The sequence below is a fragment of the Leucoraja erinacea genome, chromosome 12, assembly GCF_028641065.1.
Source record: "Leucoraja erinacea ecotype New England chromosome 12, Leri_hhj_1, whole genome shotgun sequence".
Lineage (NCBI taxonomy): Eukaryota > Metazoa > Chordata > Chondrichthyes > Rajiformes > Rajidae > Leucoraja > Leucoraja erinaceus.
The window spans coordinates 50638865-50656439 of NC_073388.1; the positions used below are offsets into that span (position 1 = coordinate 50638865).

The following is a 17575-nucleotide window of genomic DNA, read 5'->3' on the forward strand; positions in this document are numbered from 1 at the left end:
CAGCATCTCTGGAGAGGAGGAATGGGTGATGTTTCGGATTGAGACCCTTCTTCAGACTGAATGGTGTCGATATTAAGAGTGGCGTTGGTGGTTGGACCAAACTGGCTATTGTGTTTCCTGCAGAACTGCAGTGACCACACCTCAAATGTATCTCAGCAGTTTTAAGGTAGCCAAAAGTGCTGGAGAAACTCAGCGGGCGCAGCAGCATCTATGGAGCGAAGGAAATAGACAACGTTTCAGGCCAAAACCCTTCTTCAGACTGATGTAGGGTGAGGGGGGCGGGGAGAAGAAAGGAGAAAGGAAGAGGAGGAGCCCGAGGGCTGAGAGAGTAACACTGTCTTCAGAGGGAGGAGGAGAACTTCTTCAAAGTAGGTACACCTTGAGGAGATTTCGCAGTGGAGTAGACAAAGTGTTTAAGAAGGAACTGCAGATGCTGGAAAATCTATTAAAGTGCCTGGAAGTATTTGGACGATCGTGAAAGGTAACTGATAGTGATTTTTCTTGCACCAGAAATAAATGTTGTAATTTCTGGTGTTCCTTCACACACACACACACAATACATTACAGCAAAATTAACTTTGCAAACTTTGTTCAACATCAGCAAAATGAAGATCCAAGTTTTTCACATCTTGGGGCGTGAAGTCTCAGCAGGTTGAGTGGAGTTGGAGCAAAAGTGGAAGAAATCCACTTGCATGGAGATATTCTCCAGCTTTTCTGTGTAACTTGCATGGAGACAAACCCTGTCTCTGAGCCTTGGAGCAACTTCATCACAACCGCCAATGCTGATTGGCTGGCGGGCCTCCAGCTGCCCGCCTTGTGATTGGCCCGCGCTGCCGCTTCCCCTTGGATACAGGGGCGGCCCGCTGATTGGCCATTGGCCGGGCCCGGGGGCCGCGGTGAGTTGAGTGACAGCAGCGCGCTCCCGGGGAGGCTGCTGTGTCCTGACTTGCACGGAGCGCAGCTCAGCTCAGCTCAGCTCAGCGCCGGCTTTGCGGGACAAAGCCCCGGCTCCAACAGCAGCCACCACCGCACCGTGCACCCAGCCACCACTCCATGCAAAGAAAATGATCATCAGCATCAGCGAGGAAAACGACAGGAGCCCAGAGAACATGGCAGCGGGGGAATATTTAAACCGCTGTCAGAGGATCTCCAGACAGGTAACTGCAAAAAAAACAATATAGATATGAACAAAGGGAACAGCAGAGTAAACAGCAGCACTCTGTACATGCAGATTGGACTGGTGACAGGGGAAGGGAGCCGCTAACCACTTCAACATAACAAATTAATTCAACATTCATGTGTTCTTGCATATCTTTCATTTGCACCATTGAGTCCGGCGACTTGGGGGAAAAAGATCATTGCAACTTGTTTTTGCCCGTTATGAATTTGCGATTTTCTTTCTTGTCAAGACGTGTCTTGTTTTTTTTTCCCCCCGGTGCAATGCTGCTTTTCGCCTACCTCTCTTTAAAAAATATTTTTTTAATGTTTGTGTGATTTTCAAATGCAAAGGTGCAGTGGGAAAAAAAGGTGCATTTGCCTGCTGAACCGATCTATGTGTTGAATTATGAAGTGAATGTGTGATTCACTGGGTTGCAAAACTTCGCAACAATTCTTGTGAAAGGTTATTGTAACTGTTTTTGTTCCCTCCTTCACCTCCCCCCCCAGTCGACATTAATTGTGTATAAATTAGTGGAAATCTTCTCCATTAAGTGCATCCACGGTTCTCGGTTGCATTTAGCATCACGTTAGCCAATTCAAGTATGATTGCAAACATAAAAATAGTCATTCTAAAATTACAGCACTGCAAATTCCACCGCATCAGTGTGTTAAGTAGTGATCCGAGATAGCTAACATGTCTGTGTTGCTTATTTTAAATATTCCAATTCATTTTTGGTCAGGAACATGATCCCTATTGTAATGCCACCATCCTTTGTGAATCGACTCAAATGCAATCAGTTTACATCATCTTTCAGTTTTTTTTCTCTTTGCATTTTCTCTCTTTTTGCTGTAAAGAAAGCATTTGGCCAACATCGATGCCAATCAAAGTTGTTTTTCTCTTCCAGCCGCGCCCGCAGTGTGTGTTCAGCCAGGGCAGGGGGCGCTCCGGCTAAGGATCTGCTTGTTTACATCATTGCTGGGCTTATTCCAGGCTCCTTTGTGATTTCACTTCAAGCTGCAGAGATCCCCTTTCAACCTGCCAAATTCTGCCATTCCGAATCACCCACTGACAAACGCATCTGTATGCAGATTGATTTGTAAAGATGGACAAATACATCTATTGTTGCAACACAATTGCATTTTTTTTTTACTGAAAAGAGGAAAAATTCCTGGAATTAAATTATTGACTGCTGAGAAGTGACATCAGTGAGACAAAGCCTTATTTTTTTCTCCTTTGCTGCATATTTACATGTTTGTAATCAGACAAGGAAAAACATGCGTCAGTACTTTAAACCACTCATTAATGTTGGTGGTGTCTGTTAGGATTACTTTTCCTTCATTTGCCTTTCAACTTACCTGTTATTCATTTTTTCATCCTTTGTGCTTACACAGCGATAGCTCTCTCAACAGATTTTTTTTTTTGTCTTGCAAGCTTGTCACAAATGGAATCGACAATTTGAAAAAAAAATGCTGTTTTCTTATCAAACGACATCCATGACCTTTAGTATTAGATCCATTATTATGCATAAACCACTGCTCCTGTTCTTCTATGAAAGGTTTCCTGCTGAATCAAAGCTTTGGTAAAGTATTGAAGCTTCCTTCACTGCCTCTTTAGTGGGTCATGCTGATTCATATTACCACGGGTCCTGATTTGGCCTGGACAGTCCAGCCTATATCAGCCGAATGATCTAATTTCTAACATGAAAATGGGGCCAAAACTGTCCTTTATTAAATCATTACTACTTTCTATGTCTTAGCAGTTCGAAGTATTAAAGTTTTCTGTGAACTTTTATCCAAGCAGACACCCATCTATCCACCAGACATTTATCCAATTTTAGGTTGTTTGGAAATTGTTTGTGTATTTTATTATTGCGTTTCAGCAGTCTGGGTTTAGATCCGTTTGCAAGGGCCAAAGCACCTGAAAAGAAACAAAACCGGGTAAAGATGTATGGGTGCTATTGTCCAACTTGGAGCCCCTTGTTCAAACTCCAAACCAAATGCAATTGTGCTCCTGTTTAAAGGCCCTCAATTGGATTGGAGGAGAAAAGTATCAGATCATAATCTTGACGCTTTGAAGCAAATGCTGTCATCAATGGAAACAGTTTCTGCACATCTCGACTGTAATTGAAATCACTGCATTACTGTTCTCCCTCCCTGAAATTGTAATTCAGTTCCCAATTACAATTCCCTTACTTTCCTGTGACTCTTCCCTTATTACTAGATTAGTGCATCTTTTGCAAAATTTCCTGTTCAGTTTTTTTAAGGTGCTGACTCATGGTGCTTCTGTGGGATGCTGAGTGTTCTGGTATCTCGAGTAAATTACTGTTCTTTACTAGTGATCTTTTAAAACTGTTGGGACGTCGAGATCATCCCCTAATCTAATGTTCATGCAGCATTCATTGGTGTAAACATTTCTACGGGACCACTAATTAACTAACTCTACCATTCCCATTTGATGGGCACTTGTGATGATTGTTATGTTCTAATTGTTGGCCACAATGAGTAGACCAATTCTGGATGCCCTACCCCTGAAGTAGCGTTGAGGTCATTGGAGGAACAGCACCTCATATTCCGTTTGGGAAGTCTGCATCCTGGGGTCATGAACATCGAATTCTCCCAATTTTGTTAGTCCTTGCTGTCTCCTCCCCTTCCTCAGTCCCCCTGCTGTCTCCTCCCATCCCCCAGCCTTCGGGCTCCTCCTTTTTCCTTTCTTGTCCCCGCCCACGATCAGTCTGAAGAAGGGTTTCGGCCCGAAACGTTGCCTATTTCCTTCGCTCCATAGATGCTGCTGCACCCGCTGAGTTTCTCCAGCTTTTTTGTGTACCTTTGAGGTATTATGAGACCCTTTATCTCCAAGAAGATCAAGGTTGTAGTCTTACTCTGAGGATTCTAGTCATTACTGTCTGTGTAGCTCAAGACAGTGCAGGAGAAGCAATAATTGCCTCAACTAATAATAATCTAAATCCTATGCTCCAATTGCACTCCAATCATGTTTGCATACTGAGATTGTTGTCTACTGCAGTGATCTTGGATGGGATCTGTTGGTAAGCTGGTGTTAAGCCTGCTGCGGCAGTAAGTACACACATATCAAAATTTGTGCAATTTTGTGATTATTTGCAAACCATGGGGTAACCACATGAATCTAATAATGTCCAATTTTTGACCAAGGCAAAACATTCCTGTTCAGAATGAGACTGGATGTTGTAATAAGAATCTCCAGATACACAAGAGGTATCTTTGATTTGGCTGAATAATTGGTGCTCATCCTTCCTACTGTTGTAAGAAACCGATAGACGAATATGTAATAAACAGTTTAGCTACACTCACTAATGAGATAAATATTTTACCTACCAGAAGTAAAGGTGGAGCATCAAACTAGGTAAATTTTGTGGAGGAGAAGCCATGGTTTTTTTCACTGTTATTAAAGACGAAGCAAGGAAGCGATGGGTCTTATAATCAGCTTGCTTGTAGGTCAAAGCAGATGAATGACAGGATCAGGAGGTATACGGAGTATTACAAATTACCACCTCAAGGACTTTCAAAGCAGGCCATTAATAAAGGTTCATGGAAAAAATGTGGCAGTGTGTTAATCGTGAAGGGCTGGAGGGATATTGAGAAGAATTGATGATTGGAAAAAATGAAGCAGGTTCCAACATGATAAGAAAGGAAGATGCCTGTTATCGCCTTCCAGTTCTGGTAAGTTTTCCCTCAGAGTCTGGAGCCACTTATGGTGTAGATTACCATGATGTGGACAACATTTAGATCGAATGTGAACATTTTATCATCATTGCACAGTCAGGTTGACAAAGTTAGATGTCGTCATTAGCAACTTCAAGAATGCTTCTCAAATTATACATCAAAGTTCATATATTTAGAAGTTATTTACACATTCATCCTTACATAGATCATTCCTATTTCTGACCTCCTCCACTATTGAAACTTCATATGAAAATAGTATCAAAGTGGAAATGGAGAAATTTAAGAGAGGGTGGATGCCAGTGCCATTTAATCTCCTCAGCAACATGGAGCAGGAAAGGACAATGTTGGGACACTGTAAGCTTAGTTGCCTGATGCTGTACCGAGTCACCTCATCATAGATTGGGGCCTTCTCCTTGGTGCCATAGAATTGTGAAAGGACCTGACAGCCACGGGGAACATGAGTTCTTCAGCTCAATTTCCAGGATTCTTTCTCTCGTCTTGCGAAGTTGAATGGTGAGGAGTGCACCACTTCTTCAGAGCATTGCAAATGTTTTTGAATGTTCTGTAGACCTTATGCACTGTGTATGGTCTCACACTCCTGATTATTTTAGTCTGTGTCAGATAGAAACATAGAAAATAGGTGCAGGAGTAGGCCATTCAGCTCTTCGAGCCTGCACCGCCATTCAATATGATCATGACAGATCATCCAACTCAGTATCCTGTACTTGCCTTCTCTCCATACTTCCTGATCCCTTTAGCCACAAGGGCCACATCTAACTCCCTCTTAAATATAGCCAATGAACTGGCCTCAACTACCTTCTGTGGCAGAGAGTTCCAGAGATTTACCACTCTCTGTGTGAAAAATGTTTTTCTCATCTCAGTCCTAAAGGATTTCCCTTTTATCCTTAAGCTGTGACCCCTTGTCCTGGACTTCCCCAACATCGGGAACAATCTTCCTGCATCTAGCCTGTCCAACCCCTTAAGAATTTTGTATGTTTCTATGACCCCCCTCCCCCTCAATCTTCTAATTTCTAGCGAGTACTTGCGAGATGCCCCACAGAGTCCAATTTGGGATTGGCATGGTTTAGTGCTCCACGTAAGATAGACACAAAAAAGCTGGAATAACTCAGCGGGACAGGCAGCATCTCTGGAGAGAAAGAATGGGTGACGTTTCTGGTCAAGACCCTTCATCGGACTGAAAGTCGCGGGAAAAGGAAATAGGAGATATCGATGATGATATAGAGAGATACAGAACAATGAATGAAAGATATGCAAAAAAGTAACGATGATAAAGGAAACGCTCCCTTTGATTTTCTGATTCGGCAAGGCTGGGTTGATAGATTGTGGGGAAACATACAAATCCCACTTTGGGTGATACATAATTTATCATTCTTTTGGTTTAATGGCCTTCCCCTCAATGGTGTAAATCAAAGTGTTTACAACAAGACCTATACATAAAATAGTTGACCAAAGACCTTCTGATGTTACATATGTAAAAAAACACCAATTATGATTTACTTTTGCACAAGTCGCACAAAAATCCTTTTTACTGCCATTAATTAATAAGTGACATTAATTTTGCTGGCCTTGATGGCTGATGATCAGCCGCATGGGCATCCATGAATAGGGGCAACTTCCAACCCAAATTAATCTTTGCATATAGCCCTTTTCCTTCTCTCTTGATACTGTACTATGTTACATTGAAGAGTACTGCACAGGAACATGCCTTTCAGCCCATAATATCCATGCCCAACATGATGGCAAGTCTAATCTCCTCTTGCCTGCATGTGATCAACTGCATATCCATGTGCCTATCTAAAGGCCTCTTGAATAGATTCATAAGTGATAGGAGCAGAATTAGACCATTCGGCCCATCAAGTCTCTGCCATTCTATCATGGCTGATCTATCCATCTCAACCCCACTCCCCTGCCGATAGCCCCTGACACCTGTAAATATCACTAACGTATCTGCCTCCACCACCATCCCTGCCAATGCTTTTCAGGCACCCATCACTCTCAACCCATGTTTGCCCAACCACTCATTATAGCCAATAAGATATTTTGAAAAACGAACCATCGATCTTGCAAGTTTTGTTTCACGTGTCGTTAAGCTGTAAGTCAATTGTGCCTCAAATAATTGAGCCCTTTGGTGATTTTTATTTCCAAAATCTTTTACATTTACATCGAACTTTGTCACTGCAGCTAAACTGTTGCATCAATCTCAGCAGCTAAAATCCTAAACCTGCAGGTTGCTGAATATTTCATGGGGATTTCTTCTGTTCCATATATAGGAGGGAGGAGTTTTTACAGACAATGGCAGTTTGCCTATCTTCAATAAAATCGACTCCTTAATCACTGACATGCTAGAAACGAATAACTGCTTAAGTCCAAATCTGCTGTAAGTGGCAGCAAACTGTACTTGCAAACTTGCAAGTCCCTGGTGCACAGACAGGATTAAACAATGTATTCGACCCTTGCATTCAATCATTGGGAGTCCACTATTGGAAGTAATCTGGTGCAGTTAGCAAATGTTGCTTAAAAAGTCTTTAACATCATGAAACAGGAAGCAGTGGGGAAAATAGGCCACTGTCCGACAAGCTTGCTCTCTCAATCAGTAAGATCATTGTTGATCCAGAGGATTGGTAGGCCTGGGCAATGTCTTACTAAGCCAAGTGATGTCCAACAAGCTGAGATCTCCACAAGGGCACGTGTCAGCACTGTGAAGGAACATAAGAGAACTATTTAAAGTTTCTACGGCATTTCATGTGCCATAAAATACATAAAGTGCTGGAGTAACTCTGTGGGTCCGGCAGCATCTCTAGAGAACATGGATAAGTAATGTTTCCAGTCAGGACCTTTCATCAGAAGAAGGGGCCCACCGTAAAAAGCCACCGATCCATGTTCTCCAGAGATGCTGTCTGACCCACTGAGTTACTCCAGCACTTTGTGTCTTTTTTTGTATAAACCAGCATTTGCAGTTCCTCGTATCTCGTATTCCAGTTGTCGTGTTTTCTTAAACCAGTTCAGCCACTAACCAGATGTAATAAATACAATGGCTCAACTTTCGATGGTAAGATTGAACTTGTAATCCCAAACTTGTCAAGCAGGAGCACAAGCTCCCATGTGCTCTCATTACCAAATGGCCTAATGACATATTCTTTGTTTTATTCAATTGCTTTGTCAGTTGGCAGTTGGATAAATAGCAATGTCATTGTGAGCTTTGCAAGTACAGGGAAGTAATTGAAACAGTTATGCCATTTATACATTAACGTGCCCTTGAGTGTTTATGTATCTGGTGGCAAATGAAATTGGTGGCTTGGGAGTAGACTGATCATGTGCTTTAATTCAACAAGTCTGTGAGGCGGAATATTTAACCTGTAAAACATGCATCTGTATTATCGTTTTGCAACAGTGCGCAATTAAATTAAGGAATACAGGCACCTTTAAGTATTCCATGCACTGTCTGTCTGTATTTGCCATCTGTGTGACTTTACTAATCTGTATATACCAGGATATGAATTGTATTTGAAAAAGATCTTATTATGCCTTCAAATTTGAACAAACAGCATCACTGCACATCATGTATTCACATGGTGTAAAAGAGCACATTTAAAATATACCTGTAAGTTGTGTAAAAATGGAATGATTAACCGGCGTTATCCAGTTCAGTGCACATTGAAATATGCATTTGACAAATTACTCAGATCCACTGCTCATAGGCACACTGGAATCAGTTTGGATCTTTGTGTTGTTTGTACTTTTAGTTAAAAGCTTGTGGCGAAGATGCCTTGACATTGACCATTTGACTTTCAGTATATGTACAGTGCCCTCCATAATGTTTGGGACAAAGGCCCGTCATTTATTTATTTGTCTCCACAATTTGAGATTTGTAATAGCAAAAAAAATCACATGTGGTGAAAGTGCACATTGTCAGATTCTAATAAAGGTCATTTTTATTCATTTTGGTTTCACCATGTAGAAATTACAGCTGTGTTTATACATAGAGTACCCCCCCCCCCCCCCCCCAATTTCAGGGCACCATACTGTTTGGGACACATGGCTTCACGGGTGTTTGTAATTGCTCAGGTGTGTATAATTGTCTCCTTAATGCTCTCAGTACCTAGTCTTTCCATCACCTTTGGAAACTTTTATTGCTGTTTGTCAACATGAGGACCAAACCATTTTTATTTATTTATTTATTTTTATTAGAAGAAATTGTACAGAGGTAAAACATTCGGCATCTAAAATGATACAATTATTGTACGGCTTCATTTTTAACCTTATGAAAATGAAAAAAGAAAAGAAAAAGAAAACAAGAAAGAGAAAAAAATAGAAAGTGAAAAGATAGATCAAAAAAGAACAAAAGAAAGTCCCCTAAACTACCAAAGTAGTGTGGCAGAAAGATATAGAAATAAGAAAAAAGAAAAAGAAAGGTGGAGATATACTTTGCCTCTCGTCCGTCCCCGTCCGCCCCCTCCACCCACCTCACCCAACCCAGCATCAGATTTAAATTTGTGTTGCACCATGCTATTGTTGTACGACTTCGGTAATGGGTGTCCATGTCTTAAGAAATTGATCTGTTTTTTTCCCGCCAAGACAAGCCTAATGTTTTCCAAATGTAGTGTCTCGGACATGTTGGTGATCCACTGAGGACCAAAGTTGTGCCAATAAAAGTCAAGGAAGCCATTATGAGACTGAGAAACAAGAATAAAACTGTTAGAGACATCAGCCTACATTAGGCTTACCAAAATCAACTGTTTGGAACATCTTTAAGAAGAAAGAAAGCACTGGTGAGCTTACTAATCGCGAAGGGACTGGCAGGCCAAGGAAGACCTCCACAGCTGATGACAGACGAATTCTCTCCATAATAAAGAAAAATCCCCAAACACCTGTCCGACAGATCAGAAACACTCTTCAGGAGTCAGGTGTGGATTTGTCAATGACCACTGTCCGCAGAAGACTTCATGAACAGAAATACAGAGGCTACACTGCAAGATGCAAACCACTGGTTAGCCTCAAAAATAGGATGGCCAGGTTACAGTCTGCCAACACTTATTTAAAAGAGCAACCACAGTTCTGGAAAAGGGTCTTGTGGACAGATGAGATGAAGATTAACTTGTATCAGCGTGATGGCAAGAGCAAAGTATGGAGGAGAGTAGGAACTGCCCAAGATCCAAAGCATACCACCTCATCTGTGAAACAGGGTGGTGGAGGTGTTAAACCCCCTTTTCACGGGGCGACTTGACGCAAGAGGTAACCAGAGTTTAACATCGTGGGAACCTCGTGCGGTAACAGTACGGCATTCGTGGACCACCGTGGCGCTAACGGCAGGTAATCGTGTAACTTGGGTACTCGGGAGAAAATTCAAACATGTTTGAATTTGTCCAAGAGTGACTTGTACACTTGTGGTTGAGCATTGCAACATTTTATGAACGTAGTGGCCAGTGCGATATCCGTAGTAACTCTTGCGGTTACCGTGGGAACTCCTGCGAACGGTGAACCCGGAAGTTGGATAGAGTGAATCCAGCCAGTTTGCTATTTACATACAAATCTAATAAAACTAGCTAACAAGCATTTCATTAATGTCAGTGTGTCTCTTTTTGTCTGAAAGCAGTTTCTAACTGGAGGAACTCCGCGGGCCAGGCAGCATCTACGGAGGGAAATTGACAGGCGACCCATTCTTCAGGCTGCCTTATGTCTCTCTCCCCCCCCAACTCCCACCCACACACGCAAATGCTGGAGAAACTCCGCGGGTGCAGCAGCATCTATGGAACGAAGGAAATAGACAACGTTTTGGCCCCGCTGCACCCGCTGAGTTTCTCCAGCATTCGTGTGTGTGGGTGGGAGTTGGGGGGAGGGAGAGAGAGACATAAGGCAGCCTGAAGAATGGGTCGCCTGTCCATTTCCCTCCGTAAATGCTGCCTGGCCCGCGGAGTTCCTCCAGTCATGCCTGTGTGAGAGGGAGGGAGGGAGAGAGAGAGAGAGAGAGAGAGAGAGAGAGAGAGCGAGGCAGTCCTGGTCAGTCCTTTGAAGATAGACACCAGTTGCTTGGAGCAACTCAGCGGGACAGGCAGCATCTCTGGAGAGAAGGAACGGGTGGCGTTTCGGGTCGAGAGCCTTCTTCAGACTGAAAGTTTCACCTCTCAGTAGATCATAAAATAACACAATCATCACGGTCAATGTGAGACACAGTCTTTATTCATATTTGACAAAATAAAAAGACGACTTCTTGCACATATTGAGAGAAGGTGCATCACACCAAACAACATTTGTCTAAAAAAACACAGATTATTCTTCAGCTCATTAAAGAGCTCGGGTGAAAAAAACCAATATAGTGTGTGACAACAAAGTAACATCATTTGTGCCACGTGATTAACTACACTACAGTCCACGATGTTCATTCACGATTAACGGGAAAGATCGGGAGACGGACAAGTCACTCGCACAAATGACAGAATTGCCGAGTACCGTGGGAACTCTTTACTCTACCCCCGTTATATCGTGTGATATCGTGCTAGACCACGACCACTCCACTCTGGCTACATCTTGCGTCAAGTCGCCCCGTGAAAAAGGGCTATTATGGCCTGGGCATGCACGGCTGCTGAAGGTATTGGCTCACTTATCTTCATTGATGATACAACTGCTGATGGTAGTAGCATAATGAATTCTGAAGTGTATAGACACATCCTATCTGCTCAAGTACAAACAAATGCCTCAAAACTCATTGGCCGGCAGTTCATTCTACAGCAAGACAGTGATCCCAAACATACTGCTAAAGCAACAAAGCAGTTTTTCAAAGCTTAAAAAATTGTCAATTCTTGAGTGGCCGAGTCATTCACCCAATCTGAACCCAATTTAGCATGACTTTTATATGCTGAAGAGAAAACTGAAGGGGACTAGCCCCCAAAACAAGCATAAGTTAAAGATGGCTGCAATACAGGCCTGGCAGAGCATCACCAGAGAAGACATCCAGCAACTGGTGATGCCCATGAATCAGAGACTTCAAGCAATCATTGCATTCAAAGGATATGCAACAAAATACTAAACGTGACTACTTTAATTTACATGACATTGCTGTGTCCCAAACATTATGGTGCCCCGAAATGGGTATAAACACAGCTGTAATTTCTACATGGTGAAACCAAATGTACAAAAATGGCCTTTATTAAAATCTGTTAATGTGCACTTTAAACACATGTGATTTCTTTTTTTTTTTTTTTTACAAATCTCAAATTGTGGAATACAGAGGCAAATAAATCAATGATGGTTCTTTGTCCCAATCATTATGGAGGGCACTGGAGCTATTGAGTTAATCTGGTACTTACTAGTAGCTATGTGATATTTCTGTCTGAATCTGAATAGGCCTGAAGAACTTGATAACAAGATGTCTTTCATTGGTAGTGGAGAGCTGAGTGTTAAAAAATCGTGCCTTCAAGATCATCTTCACACTCGGGCCTGCTTAGATATATTGACAAAATGCTTTCCAGCATTAAGACTGTGCAATCTATAAAGGAATTTGCCAACTCCCCCCCCCCCCCCCCCCCCCCCCCCCCCCCATGACATTAAGTTACAGTTTAACCAAAAGTTCCAGTGGTATTTTCACATCATGGTTCTTGCTGTGTCTAAACTGAAACTTTAAAATCCAAAACCATTGAAAGTGTATTAAGTGAAGGGAAAACAGAACTTATCAGAAACAAGCTGTTGGTGGAATTCAGTAGGCCAGGCAACATCTGTGGAGGGAAGTATGCAGTTGACCTGAAATTTCTTCCACAGATGCTGCCTGACCCGCTGAATTCTTCCAGTGGTTTAGTTTAGAGCAGTGCTTCTTAAACTGGTGAATGGTTCACCCAAGGACAAATGATATTATTTTGGGGTGAATGAAGGGCGAATGACTTAATTTATTCAGATATTTATATTCATTTTTTTTCTATACTTAAAAAAGGCATTGCCATTAAAGTGGTTAGTAAGCTCTTATTGTTTTTAATGGCAGTGGAGCTGGAAATTTGATATGGTTTTTTTTTTTCTCTCTACTCATGGTTTTCTAATTTCAAAGTAGCGGGATATTTCCCAAATTTATTGTAGTTTTAGGGAAGACCAGACGAGCTAGTGGGATCATAAATTTATGAATGGCAACACTGGAGGATCGCCGAAGGCAACTGTTGACCTGTAACTTTACTTTGTGTAGCAATTCACAAACTCCATGGCTTTTTGAGCTAGTTTTCCAAGAAAAAAACTGCAGTAATCAAAGCTCGAAAGGGTAGCCCTGGCATTCAGTTCTATGCCGCAGGGAGGGACGTTATTACGTGATGAGCTGGCACCAAGTCTCTCTGCCTAGTTTATCTTATCTGCCCCTGTGGTACCCAGGTCAGCCAAAGGCTGTAGATATCTGAGCAAAGGATTATCTCAGTAGCAACATGTGTTGCCATACAGTCATGTAGCATGGATACAATCCTTGCCTGTCCAATCACACTCTGTAGCCCTGGCCCTTGAGTCCTGGTAATGCCTCGTAGCAATCCTGTGCACGGTGGCTCAGTGGTAGAGTTGCTGCCTTACAGTGCCAGAGACGGGTTCGATCCTTACTACGGGTGTTGCCTGTACGGAGTTTGTACGTTCGTCCGTGACCTGCGTGGGTTTTCTCGGGGATCTCCGGTTGCCTCCCACACACCAAAGATGTACGGTTTGTAGGTTACTTGGCTTGGTACAAATGGAAATTGTTTCTTGATGTGTGTAGAATAATGTTAGGGATCACTGGTCGGTGGGTCGACGGGCCCGTTTCCACTCTGTATCTCTAAGCTAAACCAAACAAAATATTTTCTGTCCCCATTCCAGCTTAATAGCAACTTTTCTCCAGCAGAGGTGACCAAAACTGAACACACTGCAATCTAATTTCAGCAGTGAGCAATTTAAAGTCGACTTGAGTAAGTGGACTCTATGTGGAGGAGCTGTCTAAAAAACAAAGGAATAACTTGCTAGGTGATGGAGGCAACAGGGGTGAAAAAAGAAACAAGTTATTTGACTGGGCTTTGATGAAATGTTGAGAGAGCAGAATTTAAAGTTGTATGTTACCAGTTTAATTGGCTTGGTATAAGTGTAAATTGTCCCCAGAGTGTGTAGAATGTTAGTGTGTGGGGATCGCTGGTCGGTGCGGACTCGGTGAGCCGAAGGGTCTGTCTCCGCACTGTATCCCTATACTAAACAAGAGTTTTCAGGTAAAGAACGATTTTTACAAAACAATAGCTGGAGAGAGCAGGTTTGTTTGCTGAAGGAAGGGAACAATAAGAAGTGTTTGAGATGTTGATATTTGATGAGATGAACAGTGGTTGTGAATATTGGGGGTGAGGAATTGATTTGATGTGGATTCTTATGAGTGAGGTAAGTGAACTGAGTCATTGAAAATGGGGTCGCCTATACAAATTGGGGAGGTTTTTGAATGGGACCGTGGCAGATATGGAGACTAGATATCAAATAATGCTGAGACTATGCCTTAGGGTGAGATTACAGAGTGCTTAAATAAACTGCATTACAGAGAGCAGAAGCAATTTGTGAAATGTAATGGTGAGGTTATGTGGCCATGCTGTGGGTGAGGGAGCTGATGGGAGAGTGTGACAAGATTGAACAAGGCAAAGGTTTCTGAATGTCTTTAGTCAGAGGGTGGTGAATCTGTGGAGTTCATTGCCACAGAAGGCCGTGGAGGATAATTTAACGGCAGAGATAGATAGATTCTTGATTAGTACAGGTGTCAGGGGTTATGGGGAGAAGGAGGGAGGGTTGGATTGGAAGGGAAAGATAGATCAACCATGATTGAATGGCAGAGTAGACATGATGGGCACAGTGGCCTGATTCTGCTCCTATCACTTATGAACATGGACATGAAAAATGTCATTGCCCCAAGGGAAGTGTGAAATTTAAAGGAGATTAAAATCACTGTTAATGTAGAATTCTTTAGAATAAAGGTGATTGGGGGAAAAAAGAGAGGCCAAGTCAAACCAGGTTTATTGCCATGTGCATGTGTGGAATGTTACAGGAACAATTAATTTCTTGCTTGCAGCAGTATCACGCATTGTGGAGTTGGACAACAAAGTGAATCTGTAGGTATTTGTGACCGATTTGAACCGTGCTTACACACAGAGTCGTGGATGTAAAAATAGTAGAGCAGGGGGCTAAGCATGCAGCCCTGAGGTGTATCTATGTTGATAGTCAGTGAGGAGGAGATGTTGTCTAACATACAGGACCACGAGGCTGCAGAGAGTAACATAGTTACTTATCTTCACTGAATTAGGTCTTCTGACCAGGAAGGCGAGGATCCAATGGCAAGAGAAGATAAGGAGTCCCATATCTTGGAGATTATTACTAAGTTTGGAGAGGATGATTGTGTTGAATGCCAAGCCGTAGTTGATAAACAGCATCCTGACCTATGTCTTCCTGTTAATCAAATGGTCCAGAGTAAAGTGGAGAGCCAGTGAGATGGCATCTGTATTGTCCTGTTGTGGCGATAGGCAACTTGACATGGATCCAGGTTATTTCTGAAGCAGGAATTGATTCATGCCATAACCACCTTCTGGAAGCACTTCATTACAGTGGATGGAGGTGGTACTGGATGGTAGTCATATAGGTAAGTCGCCATGCCCCTGGGCACCAATACAGTAGATGCCCCTTTGAAGTAGGAGGTTTCCTCAGACTGCAGAATGAAGAGTTTGAAAATGTATTTGAATACTCCAGCCATTTGGTCTACACAGGTTTTTACCACCAGCCAGGTACGCCACCTAGGCCAGGTACACGGTCTGGGCCAGCTGCCTTCAAGAAGGATTTTTCTCTTGATGGATGCTCTCACGTTAGCCTCCGAGAGGGAGATCAGAAAGATTTGCTTGGGCATTGACACTGAGTGTGCACAAAGCTGCCTGTTAAACTTGTTGCTTGAGTTTCAATTGTATTGACTCCAGTGGAATTCAATTTTGGCCCGCTTTGTGTAATGGGATCCTGAACCAACTAGGCCTGTTTTGCTGCAGGCCGATTTCTCACTCCCAGGATGATGAACGATACGAGTTGCACAATCTGGTGAATTACTCTCCATCACTTTTGAGGTGACTTGCTGTTTCTTGTTTGTCACGTATCAAAAGCCTGTATATATTTGTTGTTTGTTTAGGAGCGACAAGTGGCTGAACCTCTGGTGTAGGGAGATATGTTTAACAGCATTGTTAATTCTGAGGTGACAATCTTCGTGAAGGGAAATGGGAATCACAGTGATGATTCTGCCAGAAGTGGTAATCTAATATGCGAGTCAAGTATTTCGCTGTATTCCCAAGATGCTATTAATGTTTGGCCACTTGCCCCGCACTTTAACGGGACCAGGAAGCGTAGTGATTTCAGTGATTCATCTGTACATAATCTGTCTCCTAATGTGCTTATGAGCATGATGTCCCTCATTGTACTTAACCAGTTTTCTATGATGGTAAACTGTGCAGTGGCAGCTGAACGAATAAGTGATAAGCTTGCCTTGACTTGCAGTCCAACTTTCACTTGGGTTACTGAGGTATTTCTCCATTCCATTCTCAGGCAAACTGTAAACCTCTTGCTTTGGGGTCTCTCTCGATTTCATTTGGGTAATATTGTACCAAGATAATGGATTTGCATACGTCAGATATCCGTGTGGACAACAAAGAACCACTCCATTGGGACAACTCAGCAGATCAGCTTCAAAACGATAGGAGACTGAAGTATCCCAGAACAGAAGACAAAGAATCAAAATGTAGACCAGGTGGTCAGTCCATGAAGTCTAATATTTACAATGTCATGTAGACATTTATCATGAATGTCTGAGGAAAGACAGTTATCTAAGGCAATAGGTCATATCCCCTGCTGCAGCAAGAGACGAAGATTGCATTGAATGCATTTCAGTCCTGCAAAGGATATGGACTATTTCTCTATATTACCACAATGAGAACACTCTAAATTCATTTAATGTGTGTAATGTGTAGTTTAGCCTAGAGATACAGCGCGGAAAGGGGTTATTCGGCCCGCCGAGTCTGCACCGACTAGTGATCCCCGCACACTAACACTATCCTACATACATACTCAGGCCTATTTACACTTATAGAGCCAATTAAGCTACAAACCTTTGTAGGAAAGAACTGCAGATGCTGATTTAAATCAAAGATAGACACAAAATGCTGGAGTAACTCAGCAGGACAGGCAGCATCTCTGGAGAGAAGGAATGTGTGATGTTTTGGGTCATTCTGAAACATCGCCCATTCCTTCTATCCAGCGATGCTGCCTATCCTGTCGAGTTACTCCAGCATTTTGTGTCTATCTTCAGTCTGAACAACATTTAGGATTGACTTGCAGGTATCTGAACCCTTCAACACATTCTTAGAAGTAGTGCAGTTGATCTGCGAATCTCTGACTTTATCTCCAAATACACCCATCACCGACACTGTCTGCCACAGACCTGTATGCATCAATAATTCATCTTGGCATCATCCAGCTCTAAACACAATCTCTGGAAAGAGCCCAAGCTTGCAAAGGTAGCAGATAGACAAAGGAGGTGAATGACAAGCGCAATTAACTCTAAAGCTGTTATCCATTGAAATATTTTCACACTCTAGACTTGAGCAGGGCCGTGTAAGGTTCCATCAAAAGATCCATGAAAATGGCTTGTAGGTGAATCAACTGTGTCTTTAATCATTCTTAAATTTAGTCATGTACTCTGGAAACAAGTGAA

General features: G+C 42.5%; 1 protein-coding gene across 1 annotated transcript in view; it reads left to right on the top strand.

Annotated features, from left to right (window-relative positions):
• The first annotated feature begins 887 nt into the window (after positions 1–887).
• LOC129702359 (sestrin-1-like) overlaps positions 888–17575 on the top strand; it is a 56467-nt gene continuing 39779 nt past the window's right edge. The window contains exon 1 of the mRNA XM_055644126.1: positions 888–1157. Within this exon, the coding sequence (XP_055500101.1) occupies positions 1065–1157 (93 nt within the window). The 5' untranslated portion in view covers positions 888–1064. The remainder of the gene's footprint in view (positions 1158–17575) is intronic.